Below are 20,824 nucleotides of genomic sequence, written 5' to 3'. Positions count from 1 at the left end.
TTATTTAAATATTAGTAAATGCAGTGTTTTATGTTAGAGTCTCAGATCTGAGCCATTCTTGCATCTTTATAAAATCGACCAACAGTGTTTATAGCGTTTTGACTTTGTTACGGATTTAGGAATCACTTTTAATACTAACCTTGATTTTATGCAATATATTAACAACATTGTTTCAAGGGTATATAAGGTTCTGGGATTTTTTAAACGCAAGACTAAAGATTTTTCGAATGAGCAAGCACTTAAATCGCTTTATTTTTGTCTTGTGCGCTCCAAACTCGAAAACTGCAGTCTTATTTGAGAGATCCCTATTATAATAATAAATCTAAAATTCTTGAGCAGGTTCAATCCAAATTTGTATATTACTTATGTTATAGAACTAATAATCAAAATGTTTTAACTTATTCTTACTCTCATTTATGTAATACTTATAATGTTTCCACTTTTAAATCACGCCATGAACTTCTGTGCCTTCTTTTTTTCTACAAGGTTCTACATAATTTAATTGACTGCTCAGATATCGTCAATTTGATACAACTTGCTGTCCCAAGTAGGAGTCTTAGGAGTCCTTCTTCTTTTAAAAATATTTTTACCAGACGGAACTATGTTGATAATTTTTCTCTTTTTAAATTTTACAAACTTTTTAACATTCATTGTCACGATTTAGATATTTTTAACTTTTCATTTTACAATTTTAAGTCTTTATGTTTTAATATTTTAAATGTATAGTTTGTTTTAATTGCTTTTTTATATTGTTGCCACTGTAACTGGATTCTTTCTGTAGTGTGCAATGCTTTTAATAAATAAATAAATAAATAAATGTATTCCATACAAAATAATACATTTAATTTATGTTGTTTTTCTTTCATTCTGTCGTTTCTGCCGTAGGTGCAACAATTGGTGCAAAAATTTTTCTAATTTACAGCTAACTTATGAATTAATGGTTTAATTTAGAACATGCGAAATTGTTCATAACGTTTTTTTTTTTTTTTTTGAAGGAAATATTGAAACAAATGTCGGCTCAAGGTTACATTTTGTTTTGGTTGATTTGTTGATTTTGCTATTTTTACTATTTAAACAGTCTTTTGTTATATCTTGTTGCTTGTGTTGAAAGACTTTACATCCATCAGTTCACTTTTTCTGCATTGAAAAAGTCGCTTCTTAACATCCCGAAACACATGTCAGTAATTTGCTGCAAATTTGCATATTTACAAGCGCTGTTTCTGTGGCACAAAGGTATTTATCAATTTCTTAATATTGCTATGCAGTCTGCAATTTTAGCATAAAACATGATTCTCTGGAAAACATAAATAATGCTTCAAATCTCTGCATGTTAAATTGTCTAAAAATTCGAAATATTTCCAACCAAAACAAACCTTAAAATCTGCCAACGCATCGCTATTCAAATACAATCAGTCTAGACTAGCTGAACGTGTCCAATAGAGATTTGTAGGAGTAGAGATTCCTTCATCGAATCCAGTAATGAAGATTAGCCACTCTATAGTAAATCGGATTAGGATGAAGAGTAGGGAGAGTGGAAGCGGTTGTCGAGCGTGGAATGTTGCAAAGAATGAAAAGCATCCACAGCAAATCATTCCTGTATTATTCATCGGAGCTGGCGTGAATTGCTTTCAGTAACCCTTTCGGCGAATGCTGGTGTTACGAATATATTTTAATTGGATAAAACGTGGGTACCAGAGAAAGATTATACTATAACAGGAATATGTTAAAGTAATAATTTTTACATTTTTCCGCATTTTCTATATTAAAACATAAATATCTTACATTGCGTGAAGAAAATTGCTATATTTTTACATGCGAAATACTTTATAAACTTGGTGTTAAATATAAAGTTTACACTTGGAAAACGAACCATATATGCACTCGCCTACAATTCTTGCATAGCCACGTAGGCCATAGACTGATTTGCGCCCTTTGGGCGCCTTATCAGTTTGGACCGGCCTCATTTGAATAGAATCCGATACACTTTATAAATACGCTTAGTCAATCTTTAAACTGGGAGTAAAAATATTTTTTTACAGCAGTGATAAGTATGAATTAGTTCGACTTGTAGCAATTCAGGAAACATTTTGACAATGATACTTGATTTTTCCAGGAAGTGTATAAAAACCACTGAAATCCCGTAACGTTACACGGAAATACTCAGTAACCTCTCGGAATTTTTTTAGTGTGTAAATGTTTTTCATAAGTTTTAACGTTTTTTCATAAGAAATGAGAACAAGTTGCAGTTTTCCTGTTAGATCAGCGGATATAAAATAAGAAGCACACGGCCAGTTAGTTATTTTATGTCACATGTCTTGGAAGTTTTCTTAAAAAGTTCCTGATTTATTCCAGTAACATGACTGACTTTTATTGGGAAGGTTTCTGAATTCGTCAGAAACACTCTGGTTCTATTTGAAGAAGTTTACAGAATTTAAGGGACTTTCCTGTTTTTTTTTCCTCTTTGCCAGATATGGTACTGGCGGAGTTAGCCCTAGCTGCAAATTATGTTCTAGGAGCGTTTCAGAAAAAAGTTTCTACTATAAACGAGCTGATGTGTGCATCACATGACTTCCTTTTACTCCAATTTAATGTCATTTCCCCGTTACTGGCAATTTTAATGTGATTCAATAGTTTACTCTCTAAACATCACTAACAGTGGCCAAATTGAAATCAGATTTAAAAAAAAAAAAAAACAACCGCCAAATTTGTCGCCAAGTTGGCAACAAAACTTGACGACCAAAAGACTGGTGATATATCGCCAAGTGTCCGACAAATTATATCACCACTTGAGTTTACATCGAAATTAACAACGATTTCTCCCTAAAAAGGAGCAAAAGACCCCCTTAGGAACATCCGAATGCAACCAAAAGAGAAGGTGCACAATTACACTCCACTAGAAGTCTACGTACCGCATTTCAACTTTCTAGGACATACCGTTTTTGAGTTATGCGAGATACATACACACATACACACATACGCACATACATACGTACATACGGACGTCACGTGAAAATTCGCTGTAATTAACTCGGGAATCATCATTATGGATATTCCGCGTGTCTATACGTTCTTAGGCACTTATCCACGTGTGATCGAGTCAAAAAAAAAAAAAAAAAAAAAAAAAAAAACTCAATATTCATTCGGGGGTGAGTAAAATGGAATTTAAGGTCGATTTTTGAGTGAAAATTTCTTCGCGAATACAATACTTCCTTTTTTGTAAAAGGAAGTAAAATGTACAGTTTACAATAAAAACTATAACTCTTGTTTCGCTTCGTAAACAAAATGGTATATTATTATTCCTATTTCAAATTAAGCCTGTATAATATTTTTTGCAAAATTTTACCTGGTTAAGAAAAGTAACTAAACCACAGTATTTGTAAGGGTGCATTGAAAACTTACGTACTGTAACTAGTAATATGTCTACTTCCCTTTGAAAGTATCTTGATGTTTATTTTCATAGCTTCAAAATACTCGACCTTTACAATAGCGTGATAAACATAATTATACTGGCTAAAATAAATGTTTTGACTGTCTCTTGGATAGTTTAGAATAATAGTGGTGTAGGTGAAAAAAAATTGCGAGAATGAATTTCTGGGTTCTTTTATGATTAAGTGTAGGGTAGACCGGGGCACGTTCATGCGGATTTTTTTCAATGAATTTTCTAATATTTATGTTTTAACTTAGTAAATTTTAGATATAGCGATTTTATGAATCAGTTAATGGAGTCAAAATTGGTATATTCAGTTGTTGCTCGGTTTGTGTTTTTAACTGTTAAAAAAAATATTTTTCAGTCCAAGTCGGTTGAACAAACTTGCCCCGGGCACGGGGCACGTTTACGCGTATTTATTTTGACACCTAACGTAGTTCTGTTAGTGTTTTTAACATAGACTAAATAGTGCATAAAGTAAAAGCTGAATGGGAATGAAGACAGCACTACATGATTGTAACCAATAAGATACGAATTTATTACTCAATTAAAAAAATAAATGGTGATTTTCAAAACTAAATAGCCTGAAAATACTAAAAACGGTTCAGACAGTTCGGAGCAAAAAAAGCGTCAGGGCACGTTTAGAAGTAAAGCCCGGGTTTCCTAGAAGCGAAGTCGCCAATCTTCGGCGTCGCTCCTCGTCGAGGAGAAAACTTAATTCTTCTGCGCATGCGTGCCCGAGATAAATTGACGTCGTGAATGGCCACGCCAGAATCTGCTTGACTTTGATTTCAGCGTCACGGCGAGGAGCGACGTCGAAGATCGGCAAAACGCTCCTAGAAAACCAGGTCTTAAGACATCGCAAGAACGTGCGTAAAGGTGTTCTGACGTCAACGCGTAAACTTGCCCCGTTGCCAAGTTTGGATTTATTTTTAACGTGAAAAAAAAAAAAAAAAAAACATTTCAGTTCATACAAGTTAGTTGTAGAACTGACAAACGTCGCCAAAATATTTTAGAATTTTAAATTTAAGCTCACATTATAAACTCTACTGTAGCCACGGTGACGTAAGTGATAAATGAAATAAAACATATTTCAGAGCTTAGAACTTTAAGGCTATTAATTTCAAAGTTGAATATGGGACATGTTTTTGATTTTTTTTTCTTTACCCACTATACCAATATAATTCTGTAAAACGATTTGCATTTTACAGTCTAAAAACAGAAAATTGTTTCCTTAATTCTGCATTTTTATTCCCTTCACGAATACTAAAATGCATTTTTACCTCTAAATATTGACGCTTATCTTTTTTCACTCTTCCTACATGTAATATTTTATGCTAGATAATAGTTTATATAAAACTTGTGAGGCTACCGTACAGAAATGGCGAGGTTTTTTTAATTTTTATAAATCATATATCTAAGTTCCGAAATTACAATAGTCCTTTTTTTTCAAAGATTTATTTTTTTTATGCAATTCTCACTTGGTTAAAAGTTACCCAGAGCATCAGCCTAACTTTGAGCCAGGTTAATAATAGTTATTTCTTAATTTTGGATAACTGCACAATACGTCAGCAGTTTTTCTTTTGTTTTTTGCCAATGTATGCAAGAACCTTATTAAAATAGTCATGGGGTAGTTAAAAGTAGAGAAAATGTGCCACAAAGTTATCCTGAATTTCTATTAGTAAATGCAAAACGAAAGTGGTTAAAATCATTTAAAGCTACTTTAATAGAAGTAACTTTTGTTAAATTCTAATGCATAATAATAGTAAAAAAAAAAAAAAATATTGATTGCAAATAATTTTCATGTTTACGCAGTCTTGATATTTTTTTGCTGGTGTTTCTTACAAAATCTTCAATTACCTAAGTTAGCATGCTTTACACCACTATCATTCTAACCACCCCATTTGTTATAACGGTCAAAATGCATTTAAATTACGTATTTTAAGTAATGTGAACATTGGCAGACATTTATGTCGTAAAAATTATGATATTCTACTCTGAACTTTCAGCTTAGTGTTCATTTTATTGTGAATGCGGTCATTTACGATCATTTTATTTCCATAATTGTGACAAATGATACCTTACTTTTTATAATGGTATCAATGATGGATGAATGATCTAGAATGACCAGTTTACCTTTTTTAAGAGTACCACATAGTTATTTCAAGACTATGGTGTAGTCAATTAGTCACAGCTAAACTTATGAAGGCCAACTGATAAAATTTTAGATGAACACCAAATGACAAAGGTAAACCTAGTGTTTGTCTCAATAGTATAGGATTGGAATTGGAATTTAACAGCAAATTCTGACACAAGACGAAGCAAATAAAAGTCCATTGAAAGAACAAGAGATAAAAATATATAAAGATAAGAAGAAAACATCAATACAGAAGACTTGTTTGAACGTGAAATGCTGTAAAAATTATGAAAGAAATGTAAGCATTATTTCAGATATAATATGCCTCAAAAAATATATCGTCAAGGACCGAAGAACACATGATCAAAGTCGGAATAAATGTAAAATTACGTTTATAAGTCCTGCAATGCGGTAAGTGTCAGTTCCTTTCACTGTAATGTTCATGTTCCTTCTGACAATACCTAAGGGAAGCATTCAATATGAATGTTATAAGATGACCACAATATTGCAAGATGATTCCCCTCTTCCTTTAGCAATCAATATGACATTTCAAACGGCACACTTGATATTATCGACAGGATAAAATGGAGTCTGAATATAGCTTATTCAAAATATTTATCATCATGCTTGTTGATTTTTGGGAAAAAAAGACATAACAGCAACTGGTTGAATGATGAGTTTGCAATCCCAAAGCTTGTGCTTTGGATTGCGGTAGTTCTTCCCATATTATAGGAATAATTTATAATTTTTTAACTGGTAATCCTCTCTGTCTGATGCAGCTTCCAATTCAAAAGAATTTTCTGACTTTTGCTTAAAGTTTATTTACTAAAACAATAGACTGTTAACTTCTAAACTTTAACTCTTTTTACTTCCTTTTACAAAAAAAGAAAGTTTTGTATTTTCACTAAAAATTCGTCCTTAATTTCCATTTTGCTCACCCCCGAATGAATGTTGAGTTTTTTCTTCAACCCGACCACACGCGGATAAGTGCCTAAGAACGTATAAACACTCGAAATATCCATTTTGACGTTCCTCGAGTTAATTACAGCGACTTTTCTCGTGACGTCCGTATGTACGTATGTATGTATGTGCGTATATGCATATTTATGTCGCATAACTCAAGAACGGTATGTCCTAGAAAGTTGAAATTTGGTACGTAGACGTCTAGTGGGGTCTGGCTGTGCACCTCTCCTTTTGGTTGCATTCGGGTGTTTCTAAAGGGGTCTTTTGCCCCTTTTTGAGGGAAATCATTGTTAATTTCGATGTATACTCAAATGGTGTTATAATTTGGCGGACACTTGGCGACAAGTGTCCGCCAAATCTTGTCGCCAAAGTTGCCAAGTCTTTTGGTCGTCAAGTTTGTCGCCAACTTGGCGACAAATTTGGCGATTTTTTTAAAATCTGGTTTTAATTTGGCCACTGGTGGTGATATTTAGAGAGTAAACTATTGAATCACATTAAAATTGCCAATAATGGGAAAATAACATTAAAATTGGAGTAAAAGGAAGTCATGTGATGCACAAATCAGCTCGTTTAGTTTGTGAGTATAGTAAAATACTCTGGAAGGTTTGTCTTTTTTGCCGTAGAAAGTAAAATTAGGGAAAGCAGACAAATTTCAAGCTTTTCTGCCGCTGTAGGCGTGTGTTAAAAATCTCCTCCCTACTTAATACCATATCATTTTAGCCTAGCTTATTAATAATTATTGATTTTTATGTTTAATACACTTTGTCAAGTGCACACGGAGCTAAGTGAACTAGTTTATTTCGTTGTTTTAATCATTCATTTACTAAATCACTTGCGTATTCATTCATTAGTTTAGTCAATTACATTATCGCAATTTTTATTTCACTTATTTATTCATTCATCATCAGTGTCTTGCGTTTGAATGAAATTTACCTGTTACGTGTGGGACACTTTTGGATATCAGCTTTAGAACTAGTGTACCAATATTTCCTGTAAATTTGCTGTTGAAAATTTATTAAATATATGTTTTGCTTTCCTACAAATAAATTTTTAGGGCTAGTTTCAGAAAAAAAAAAAAAAAAAAAAGCAGTGGACCGTCCCACAGAAAATCATATACTTTGTCCGACACGCGACAGCTCTATATTTCTCTTCAAAAGTTAGATTTAAAAAATGCAATAAATAAAGATTTTTTCTTTCTATTAAACCACTCATATGCGTATGATTTCTTAGAAACAAAAAAGCTTAAAACACGTTTCGAAACTATATAAATTTATCACGTGTGAACGAAATATGCTTTTTCGTGGAATGGCCTAAAAACTAGAAAATGGGTATTTGATAAAACAGTAGTAATTGAGGAAAGATGGCAAGAAAAAGACAGGAAATAATTTTACGTACGTGTCACTACCCTGCGAAGAGTGTCTTGAAGCTGATTTCGGAGAAGTATCGACATCGTGATCAGACCGATACAAGAAAGACTCTCGTCGCTGGGGAAAACTTTGTACCAAAAGCCCAGCAGAGGGACTAGCAGCGTCCAATAAAGTGCGGGGCTGAGGTGAACCATCGTCTACGTCAAAGCTAAAAGAAAAAAAAAAGAGATGTAAGATAAAAATGCACAAAAAGTACATTTAAGACAGATCAAAAACTTTTTTTTTGAGTAGTTCTATTGATTACATTCTTGTACATATAATGTTTCACTATTTTTTTGTGAAAAATAATTTTAAACGAACTATTAAGCAAAACTTCAATTTTTGCGTATAAAATGAACACTCCCGTAATACATGAAATACACCGCCAGCTCAGTCATTTCCAGCCGAGGATGCAGTTTCGTGCTTATTAGCACCATGCCTTTGCCTTCAATCCTCGAGTTGAACCGAACCATTGCTTCGGTCACTCGTCTGGCCTGCGCTAATTTTATATTAGCTACCAGTTTGCTGTGCACTCTTGGCTTCCTTAAAAGGTTTTCCATCTCCAACTCAGACACTTTCTTATGTCGGGCTGTTCAGTGCTAATAAGCACGATTCTGCAGTCCTCGGCTGGAAATGACTGAGCTGGCGGTGTATTTCATGTAATTCTGCTTTAGCCCTGGCTAAGGCTCCTATATAAGGGGAGCTGACTTATCCGACATTTTGGTTCCAAAATTATCGGGCGAAAAAAATAAACATTTGTACAAAAGCCTCATTGCAGAAAACTGGTGTCCAAACTTTAGGTGTGTTGCCCGATTGATGTTTGATTATTTTATTCTGTGGATGAATACAATTTAATTAATACAAATTAAAAACAAATAAGGTATGAAAATGAGGTTTATTACCGTAAACATTTCCCGATACATTTTAGCTGAATTTGTAAACGAAGTTATCTTTCAAAATTTACCTAAAGTGACATTTTACTCAACTTATCATCAATTATTTTACGACTTAGCAACCAGCGAATATTATGACGTATTTATAAATACTAGAAACGAGGTTGGATCCAATTCTGTCTTGGAACCAAAATGTCGGATAAGTCAGCCTGTCTTTTTCAAGGGGCTCTAGTCCTGGCTATTGAGCGGTAATTTACTGAATATAGTTCTATTGATGTTTGCTGCGTTGTAGTAAGTCATAATTAAATGATTCTTAAAATCAGCAGAGAAAAGATCAATTTTTAATTAAAAATTTTTAAACTAAAAAAAGGGGGTCGGGATGGTTAAAAACTACTATCAACCACTATTCATTCTGTGAGCTTCCTCAATATTTACAAAAGAGGAAGATTTTGGCATTTTTAAACATAATAATCCTTTTAATTTCAAGATTTAAAAATGTATTTCCATTCAATTAGTTTGAAAAAAGTGATATTTCCTCAAGTAGTACACGAAAAAAAAATCCTAAGCGGTTACTGATTATTTCCGCGCCACGTTTCTGGATTTAACGAATTTTCATCTATTTCAATGTAAAATCAAGTATCTTTGCAAAAAAGTTACCTGAATTGCTACAAGTTGCACGAATGCAGACTTTTCACTGTCGTGAAAATATTTTTAACTACCGGTTTAAAGATAGACTGAGCGTGTATATAATAAGTATATCGGCTTTAGTTCGATTACATACAGTCCAGATTGACTAAAATCTCTCATTGAGAGCGAAATCCAGATTGACTAAAATCTCTCATTGAGAGCGAAAAAGTATGGATAGCTGCAACTTTGCAAGGCAGGAATTGCAGGCAAGAAAGATACTTTATTCTTACTTGCAATTCTCCTTTGGCCATGGTTGCATTCATGCTTCTGGAGCTTTCTTAGTAAATCAGGAAAATTATAATCAATTACGATTAGCGTACCTAATTTCCCTTGAAGATTTCAGACTGGTTTTAACCAGGTAGATTTCCAAGTTCTTTAGAAAAATACAAGGAAAATTTCCGGAAAGTTACTGTCTTTGAGCGAAAAAATTCCTGGTTTTTGCAAAATACGTTACTGGCAGAAATTGAACACATCAGCTGCCCATTATTTTCCAGGTACGTTTCTGAATCGTTTTTACATTTGCATAAAATGTAGTTAACTTTTGAAAACTCGGAGTTTTATGACTCAAACATTCCTTTATTTTTTTGAGTCTCAAACTGGAACTGCCTATAAGTTGACATTTTTAGCCGGTCGCTTGAGACTTAAAACATCAAGAGGGTATAGAATCATTTCGATAAAATTTGGACAAAAGAACAATTTATTTTGAAACACGGTAATTGAATAAAAATGTGTGAATTCATACAGGTACTTATGCTTAAAAAATTCTTGTAAAACACCAGATCTTTTTTAAACATTAAAATAACAAAAATCACCTAAATATCCTTAAAAGAACCAAAATGATCATTCCTTTTATTTTATATGTTCTACGTTTAACACTGATAGCTTGGATTATTGGTGATCGCAAGCGTGGAATCATAATCTAAGTAAGCCATGTGTACTGACTTTGGAGACAACTTCAAACTACAGGAACAGCTATTCCGGGGTTCAGTAGTGGTCGTCCACGAGGAACCACACCCGCAGATGACCGGTATATTGTCTTACAGGCCAGAAGAAACAGGCGGGAGACAGCGGGAGAAATCGCTAGACATGCGACACAGGCGACTGGACGACCGATATCGCGTTTTACCGTGGCCAGAAGACTACACGGTGGTGGTCTGTTTGCACGACGCCCTATACGGTGTGTACCTCTAACGCCTGCCCATTGGAGAAGGCGTTCCCTGTGGTGTCGGGAACACCGGAATCGGAGAGACAATGAATGGCGACGAGTACTCTTTACAGATGAGAGCAGATTCAGTCTGAGTAGCGATTCTCATCGCATACTCATCTGGAGAGAGCGGGGAAGCTGCAATCATCCCTCGAACATCATTGAAAGGGACAGGTATGGAGGTCGCGGTGTTCTCGTTTGGGGAGGCATCATGCTTGGTAGTCGTACAGACCTTCACATCTTCGACGCAGGTTCAGTCAACGGGACCCGCTATTGTAACGAGATTCTTCTTCCATATGTGCGTCTTTTTAGAGGCGCTATGGGTCCGCAGTTCCTTTTCATGGACCACAATGCACCATGTCATCGCACAGTAGCTGCCGAACAGCTCTTAGAGAGTGAGGATATTGAACGTATGGATTGGCCGGCACGATCTCCGGATCTCAATCCCATCGAGCATGTATGGGATTTTCTAGGCAGACGCTTGGCAGCTCGTACCTTACCACCAGTAACGATTCGGGAGCTTCGATTGGCGCTGCAAGACGAATGGGCAGCAATGCCTCAACAACTCATTGACATCCTCATTCTCAGCATGGGCAGACGCTGTGAAACCTGCCTAGCAGTCGGGGGAGATCATATCCCCTACTAAAGACCGGATGTTTCTTGCTGGACACCCATCACAGGGATGTTTCGGCCTTCAGTCGCATTGCGCTCCATGCTACTTTTTCAATAAAGCTTCTTTTTATCCCTCTGATTTCTCTTTTAGTAAGTGTTGCTTACATTACATTTGTCCTTACGTATTCGGGATCTTACGGTATTAAATGTGTTGATTTGGAAAGCTTTTGTACGAAGTTATATTGAAAAAACCGTCTCGTCCTTAATTTTTGGCACCAGTGTAGTTGTATAAGCAATACGAAAGATCAAATCAAGATCAAAAATCAAATTTAAGTTTTATTAAAACTTAAATTTAATTAGGCAATATTTAAATAATATTGCTTATATTTTCTTCATATAATAAGGAAAACTTAAAGAGTGACCACTGGTTAAATAATGAAATCAACTATGCCAAGTAGCTCTACTATGTAAATAGAACTGTTGTATTGAGACACATTTTCATTGTTAGAAATAATGTGCCGGAATATATCGCTTGCATTCAGTAACACCTCAGGCATTGTTCAATTTTTGTCAATATGTTGTACCTAAAGCAAATCCTAGGGTAAAGAACTTCTTTTATTGGGTTTATTTACCCTAAGTGAATATAAAAATTATTAATGAAGTATTTTAAACAACTACTAAGCCAAGTTATCTTTTTATGCAAGATATCAAAAGTATAGACAAATGACTATGCGATGCATTGTGGGTAAAATAAACCCTGAATTGTACAGTCAAATGAAAAATGATTGAAATCACTTTATGTTCCTTTTGCAAAGGTTTTCTCCCGAATTAATATTAAAATTCACCGAATATATCCACAACGTATTCCGCCTTTCGTCTGTTCCCCCTTTCTTCTATTTATTTGCCAAAAACCCAAACGTAGTGCTTTCCATTAAGTCTGTTTTGAAACATTTCCCAAGAGTGATTCATTCACTGTTGCCACATGACATGAAAAATGCTCTTCTTAAAATATCGTTCTGCCGAGTGTTTCATTTATTTTTATTGTCCTTTTAGTAGCTTCTCTCCACAATACGAAAAGCTTCTTTGATAAAGATGATTCATTCCGTTTTAATCTATACCAATCTTAAATATTTTATCTATACCTCTATAAACATAGTCTTCCTTCGACACTTTGATTTCCTTTAAGAAAGAAAAATGTATTGTATGTAACTTGTGCTATTGGCTTCAATCAAAAAAAAATGTATTTATTATATCAAAATGTCTTGCGTTAAATTTACAAAAATTTGCGCGAAACACAATTTTACGAATAAAATTTTCGTTTTTGTAGAAATCCTTTTTTTTTTGTAAATTTCCTTGAGATGGAAAATAAATGCACTGGGGCAAATAACGACAATAATCTCAAGGCATGAAAATATAGAAACACTTTGATTGTATAAAAATTTATGCATTTGAAGCTGCAACTTCGTTGTAAATTAAACTTTTGCATGTATTCTACATAAATTTTGCAAAATAATTTTCTTTTTTTGTATGATCTGATTATATCTTTTCAAATGATTTCCAATTACATTTGTAGGATTCAGCGCATCGCATGCGATCTACGGATAACAAATTAAGTATACTGTCAGTGTATAACTTCTTCAGCTTCAGAACTGATTGCGTACATTGCGATTATTTACCTAAATCACTGTTCTCATTTACCCGTAATCACAGGAGTTGAATGAAAACACGCAGGGATAAATGTTAAAATGATTTTATTCGCTAACAAATGGGCTTAAAGTCAAAATTTTCATACCCTGTTACTCTCCAAGAGATGGACACAATGGACCAAATTTTACCTCTCAATTCATCTAAACGAAAGGGATGGATTTAAAGTTCAAACATTGAAATTATGCTTCCATCCACCCCAACTGGTCCTACGTTATTTAAAACAATAAGATACGCCGAATTCTCGATAATATAAGCTGATAAACGTTCAGGTTTATACAGAAAATCGAAACATGCCGACAGCCAATTATTATGTCTGAAAACCGTTAATAGGTAAAAAATTATTTAAAAAAAAATACATATATGTATTCGTATGTCGCTTTGGTACAAACGCAAACCGCCATTTTCCCCTTCCTTACCAATATTTTTCAGATCCTACTATTAGTTCGCAAGCTCCTTATATATGTTTATATCTTGGTTATATCTTGTTCAAACATACAACCGTTAATAAAATACTTTTCATTCATCCACTCTAGTTCAAATACACTTTTTTAAACTTTCAGTGGATGACACTTCATGTTAATACAGATTTTTTAAATATGATTTCTATAATTCAATTTAAACTATATTTTGCTACTTAATATTGTGTCTTATGTATATACATAAATATAATAATGTAATTTTTTAATAAAAAGTAGCTAAAAAGAAAACAATTTGTTGGCCTAAGCAGGAATTGACTTTATTTATTTTTTTTATAATAGTTGTTTATCTTCTAGAAAGAAGCCACCCTCTTTGCCATAGGCACATTATCCCCAATTCAATGAATAGATTCATTGCAAATCGCTGTCTTCAGCAATCTGAAGCAAATCGTCTGAACATACAGTAACCTTTCGTAATATTGCGTTTTTCAAAAGACATATCACGCGCAAAAAAAAAAAAAAAAAAAAAAAAAAAAAAACGTAATGTATCCGACAATCTAATCTATCCAAATTTCATTGAAAGTACCTTTGTATTTACAAATTAATTCGTTTAAAACAATATTACGACGACTTATTACATAACCCTCTCTCTGCATATCCCCTGAATTCCACGTGGCTCAAGAAGAAACAACATTTGCTCACGCCGAGATTTTCACGTACACAACGCAATTAAAAAACCTTATTCTGCCATTTCACCGTTTAAATGTCATCAATGCATTTTCTGAAGTGTTTAAACTGACCGCTCGTCCATTTTTTAAGATATATCTCCTAATTTAATAAGGAAATAGATTTACCGAAAAATTGTTCTTTGTTGCTCGGATAACACTTCCAGACTATTTTAAATCTTTTCTTTTAAGTTTACGTTTCAGGTTTTATTAAAATTTACGTTTTAGTTTTTTTAAACCTATTTTTTATTGCTCAAAAAAAAAACTACTTTTTGTGCGAGAAATGCACTATTTTTACTTAATGGCAAGTCTCAAATTTTAAGCAAGGTTTCGTTTACTTCGAATTTTTTGGGAGACAATAAAAAGCAATATCCAAGTGAGTGATATAACGAGGTGCGATTTAATGAGGGACTGCTCTATATATGCTTGTCTAACAATTTAGCTACCCGCCGTTCATAATTTTTTCCGATTTGCGTTGGAAAAAAGGAAATATGAATAATAGTTAACTGGTTTTAAGGGGTTTTTCATTGCACAAAATACCTAGAAGAATCAGGTAATGAGATGTATGTGTAAAATTTCACGGCTTATCCATAACCTGATAATCTGCAAATGAATGATTAGGTGTTCGACCTATAACAGAGCTTTACGATTAGTATAAATTTTACTTGCTCTCAAAATTTCAAATTCATTCTTGGTTTTACGATATTTAACGCTAAAAAATGTAGGATTATGGAATAAAGAACATCACTTTACTCTAAATGTAAAAGTCACGCACAGAGCATGTGATTTACTAAAATTGAGCTACAATGATCGGCGAGTTACGCATAACTGCACAATCAATGACATTACACGGTAAAAGAAAACTGTGTGTGTGTGTGTGTGTGCCTGTATATTCTCAGTTGCTTTCTTTTTTAAATCGTTCATTTCTCAAAGCGAAATAAAAGAAAAAAAAAACTCTTATAGGGGAATGTGGGGCAAAGTGAAATAGCGGGGCAAAGTGAAATGGTGAGCTATTTACTTTGCCTTTAGCACAACCTATCTGGTAATATTTTAACTATGTTATCGCCCATATAATCTATTCCAGTCAGTAAAGAAATACCGCCAAAGATTAAAGCATATGGTAATACAGGCAATTTTCAAAAAAATGATACTCATATTGTAATATTTTGCTCAAAGTCAAAAATTATTTTTGTTACGATAAAATGAGAAATTTCTTGGTCATGCTCTTGGTCATAAAAAGAAATTTCTTGGTGTTAATATTTTATATATTAATTCAGACCTTGTAATATTCGGTTCAGTATTTGTTTAGTTAATAATTAGCTTATTTGTATTTTAAATATTTCGTACAACTAGTCAAGTACATACGGAGCAAAGTAAAATAGTTTATTTCGTTTACTCATTCAATCATTTACTAAAGTTATTACGTTTTCGTTTATTAATTAATTCATTTACTTTAATACCTTTAGAAAATAACTTATTTATTCATTCATTGACTTATTTATTCACTCTTTTACTCCCTCATTTATTTTTCTTCAATCTAAATTTATTTATTTATTTAATTGTTCGTTTATTGTTTCATTATCTTTTCATTTATTTATTTAACCTTTTATTTACTGATTTATTTGATTAAAAATATTTTTTTATAACCAAATAGAAACTATTTCATTAGATAAATATTTTACTTTTCACTTTGCCCCCATGAGAAATAAAGTGATTTTTTTTTTTTGAAGGCGTACATTTACTGCCAAAAATAAAAAATACTGCTTCAATGAACGTTTTATTGAATTTTCAAAAATACAAAAATTTTGTATTTTTGAAAATTACTATACAATGGTTCCAATTTCTACAGACAGATCAATAGAATACCGATGGGCACATCTTTTTCTAGTGCATTTGCAAACCTATTTTTGCATTTTATGAATCTATTTTTTTAATAAACAACAATATAGAAGCATTTAGATATATTGATGACATTATTATTTTTAATAACAATAATTTTCACAATTTACACAACAAAATTTACCCAAATGAACTACTGCTGAAACAAACAAATAAGGATGAATCGGTTAATTTCCTTGATCTCAATATTCAACTGAATAATAAAGTTCCCAGCATAGCTTTGTATGATAAACGTCAGGATTTTGATTTTAAAGTGTATTCTTTAATTCATTTTCACAGTTGTGTCAGTAGAAAAGTGTTCAAAAATATAATCATTTCACAAATTATTAGATATAAAAAAAATATGCAATAATAAAACAAATCTGAAAACAGCGATTCGAATTTTAACAGCTACTCTAACTGAAAACCAATATCCGGATCATCTTACGAAGCATTTCATTTGCAGTCTTGTGGAGGACTAGCGATAGTCAATTGTCAGTTCCTTAATTTTTCTGTTCCATGAATTTGATGGTTGCCCGTTCTTTCTTTTGATTTTGAGTTCAGGTATGAATTTTGTTTCTCTTGTGGTTTAAATGTTGTTCTATTTTCTTTATATAAATCTTGTAGTTTAAATATTGTTCTATTTTCTTTAGATAAAACTTGTATTTTTTGTTTTAAAAGGTTCAATGTTTGTATTTCATGTCATGCTGATATTCAGGACTTTCAGTAACCGACTTGCTTGTTTTGTGATATGTTGGGGACTAGTGCTGCTTTTTTAGGCAAATTTCGCCAGCAGCACTCACGAAACATCTCATGGTTTTTCCCTACACTTGGGGAGTACCCCCTGATGAGGCCCCTGGGTATTTTGGGATTTTTTCATTTTTCCTTCTTTTAAAAGATTTTTTCGTTCTTGTTCAATCCTTATATTGCTATCAAATGTGTTGTCTACCAGTATCATAGAGCAGCCTGTGGCGCCTATTGAACTGAGTAGTGAAGTTCACACTGTAAAAACGATTCAGAAACGTTCCTGGAAAATAATAGGCAGCTGATGTGCCCAATTTCAACGAGTAACACTTCTTACAAAAACCAGAAACGTTTTCCGATACAAGTGAGTAACCTTCCTGAAATGCTGGGAAATATCCCCTGTTAAAGCCAGTCGTGAACCTTCTACAAAAATTAAATAGGTTTAATGTATTTGATTAGAACCTTCCTGGTTTACCAAGAAAGCTCCAGAAGCACTACCGCGACCATGGCCAAAGCTGCGCGAATAATTGCAAGCAAGAACCGACCATATTTCTTGCCTGCACGTCCTGCCTCGCAAGGCTGCAGCTATCCAGTGACTTATTTGCTCCCATTGGGAGTTCAGTCAATCTGGACGGGCCGTGATCAAAATGAAGCCGATACACCCTATAAACATTCTCAGTCATTCCTTAAACTGGTAGCAAAAAATATCTTTCACACCAGTGAAATGTCTGCATTCGTGCATCTTTTAGCAATTCAGGAAACTTTTTTGCGAAGATACTTGATTTTGCGGGGAAATAGGTGAAAACCACTAAAATCCCGAAACGTTCCACGGAGATAACCAGTAACATTTCGGAATTTTTTTACAGTGCATTTTGGTTGACTTGTCCAGATTGTAAATACAATATATGATAGTGTTTCTATATATATATATATATATATATATATATATATATATATATATATATATATATATATATATATATATATATATATATATGTGTGTGTGTGTGTGTGTGTGTGTGTGTCTGTGTTTGTGTGAAGCAGGGATCTGTCACGACTTTTTACACAGCATGCGGTTTTTGCAAAATACGAAGTACTGACACGAAATTTCGTAAAATTCAAATTAGATACACATCAAGTTCTTTTTACCAGGGCCATGTTTCCTTGAATTTAAAATAACGTCCTGTACTTAACAAGTTGTAAATTTCAAATTTAAGTATCATATTTACCACATTCAAATAGAATATCATTCCGTTAAGTTCTACACTGCAGATAGAAATATTGTTAAACCTAAGTTATGATTTAGTGCAAAATTTTAAGAGCAAGTTGACTGACTTATTGCTCGCGTGATGTGCATTTTGACTACAAGTATTCTCTCGAGTAATTAAGTATTTGTAAGGCGCTTTCGTCCCCGTTTAACCTAAAAGACCCCTATTTTCGCAACCATTAGTCTTACATGCATACTTCCAATAACAAAAAATCGTCAAAGTAAGGTGTAGAGTTAACATATTGAAAGTTTGAAGCGAAAAAGAAAATTTGTGAAAAATACGAAATCTAACTTTTTATACGGACTCTAAGTCCCCTTTACTTATAATTAGAGAAAATTTCTCCATTAATAAACCCTTCCAGCGCTTAAGGAGATAAACGGTGACCAAAACGTAAGGAGATATTCAGTTCAGAATGTCTAAGGAACCATGCAGAAGATGAGATTGGAACTTATCGCCCCTCCAGACGAATGACAGATTGTCAAATTAAAAAACAAAACAAAATATTTATAGTCTTCATTGCTATTGAAAAATAAATGCAAATGTTGCGCTATGATATATAAAAACACACTAAAAAAGCACGTGCAATTTGAAAAAACACATTCTGTGCTCACAAGTAATTTTAAACCCTTGTTAGCTGCTGTATTTCTCCTCAAAAGGTGTTACTGACTGCTTGTGAAAAGTCGTGTTAGTCACAAAACGCTGTATTTTATATCTCTGCGCATATTGATCGTATTAATATCAAACGTTTTGAGTTGGAATTGTTTTTTATCCTTTGAGGGTCACATAAAAAGTCAGATTTTGTATTTTTTCACTTTTTTTTTTGATTTAAATTTTTCATGTCTAAATTCTGCGTCGAATTTTGACCATTTTTGCAATTGGAAGTAGGCATCTAAGGTTTACTGTTGTGAAAATAGAGGTCTTGTAGGTCAAACAGGTTTAAGCTGCACTATCGCAGTTTAAAATGGAACCCTCCATTTTTAATAAGCTGGCGAGTTTAATAACTTTCAAATATATGTTTTGAAACGGAAACCTGATTAGAGATGTAATTTTGGGAACTAGATTGCACTATTTGGTTCCTATTTCCTAGAAAGTGTTACGTGCATTTATTGGTATTGATAATTTTTTGCGAGCATGGCAAAAAGGCTATTTTTACCACCATAATTATACATGAAAAACAAACATCAGTTGGGAAAACTTTAGTACATGTGAACAATCTTACATTCTTCTCCCAGAAAAAATCCCTTATTTACAGCCAGACATTTTATAATTCCGTAAAATAGAGATATTTTTTACGATTTCCAATCGATCATCATATGAGTGGCTCAGAAGTTAATGCAGTGAATTCAGAAAAAAATATTGAAGAACTAATGCTTTAGTCTATTACTTTTTAAAATTTATGCTTATTAGTTTGATCAGAATTGAGCATAATAGATTGTATACATTTGTTATCCTTTATATAATTAAGAAATAAACTATTTATTTTTCCAAAATCCATTAAAAACAGTACGCAAAAAAAAAAAAGTACTTAAGCAAAGCTTCTTGGTAACTCTTTTATTGTTTTCTACTTTTGAGTAAACTTTTTATCTGCTTTTGAAAACTAGGTATAGAAAATATGCATTTAAAATCCAATAAAAACGTAATTAATATATTTTGAAACCAACAATTTACAAAATTTGCGCCCAACTGAAATTTTCATCAAGAAAATATGTTTGTGCAACACAAGTTTGAGTATTGTTATCATAAGTATTATTCAAATTCCAGGAAAAATCGGAAAACTTCTTACATTTTTTATAATTATAAAACTACTCAATTTTTGACAGTTTATAATAATTACAGCGAACAACTTTGTGACTATACAATCTCTACTGATACACTTCTTCCGTTGAATAATGTTTTCAGGTTCAAGTTTCACATTAAAAAAGAAAAAAGTAGCATGTACCACAGACTACATGCTGAAGTGCTTTTACAGTGCATGAAGGCATATGAAATAATGATTCGATGATTGAAAAACATGAAAAATAACTTAGATGCTACTCTATCAAAATTACGAAAGAGCATTTTTCTTTTTTAAAACTAAATAATTCTAAAGGTTCAAGTTCGGAAGATGAAGAGTAGAAATGAATAAAAACGTGATACTTGTATCGCCAAGATCAATATTGAAAAACTCTTCTGTTCACCAGTGGTGAGTAGAAGAAAGTTTACTAGTCACCCCTTCTGTTTTTTTCATCGGAAATTGTAACTAAACAACAAATCGGCATCTTATTTTCTAATTAAACATAAAGTTGTTTGTTTTAAATAAAGGTGAAAGTAGCTAATTAGAGGAATTAATGGTAATTGTATAGTCAAATGTCAATTACGTAAATATGAAGTTAATTAGTTTTTAAGAGAAATATTTTCTGACAGCTTAAGTTTTCTGACGACTTAAATTTTCTGAAAATTAAAATATAAACTTATATTTAAATAAAACACAATAAAGATAAAGATTAGCGTTTGCCACGGGCAAGTGGCGACTTAATCTGTTTTGTATCGGAAAAATAACTGAAAAACCCAAGTGAAAGATATTTGTATTAAATACTTTTATATTAAATGTGATTTTCGTAAGTGGAAGGAAAGAGGTAAACAAATAAGAAAGAAAAATTAGTTCTAGATTAAGTATTGATTCTCCATCATTATTTAACTAAGCGCATACTGACAGCAAAAGCAACACAAAATATTGAAAAAATCGACTTACTGATCAGGGCATTACATTCACACAAT

General features: G+C 32.9%; 1 protein-coding gene across 1 annotated transcript in view; it reads right to left on the bottom strand.

Moving 5' to 3' along the window:
• Positions 1–20,824, bottom strand: part of LOC129219283 (cAMP-specific 3',5'-cyclic phosphodiesterase 4C-like) — a 559,626-nt gene that overhangs the window by 121,622 nt on the left and 417,180 nt on the right. Inside the window, exon 3 of the mRNA XM_054853616.1 lies at positions 7,923–8,102. Within this exon, the coding sequence (XP_054709591.1) occupies positions 7,923–8,102 (180 nt within the window). The remainder of the gene's footprint in view (positions 1–7,922; positions 8,103–20,824) is intronic.

Source organism: Uloborus diversus, chromosome 3 (genome assembly GCF_026930045.1).
Source record: "Uloborus diversus isolate 005 chromosome 3, Udiv.v.3.1, whole genome shotgun sequence".
Taxonomy (NCBI): domain Eukaryota; kingdom Metazoa; phylum Arthropoda; class Arachnida; order Araneae; family Uloboridae; genus Uloborus; species Uloborus diversus.
Note: the sequence above shows the minus strand (reverse complement) of the source record. Positions and strands in the feature narration are given on the sequence as shown.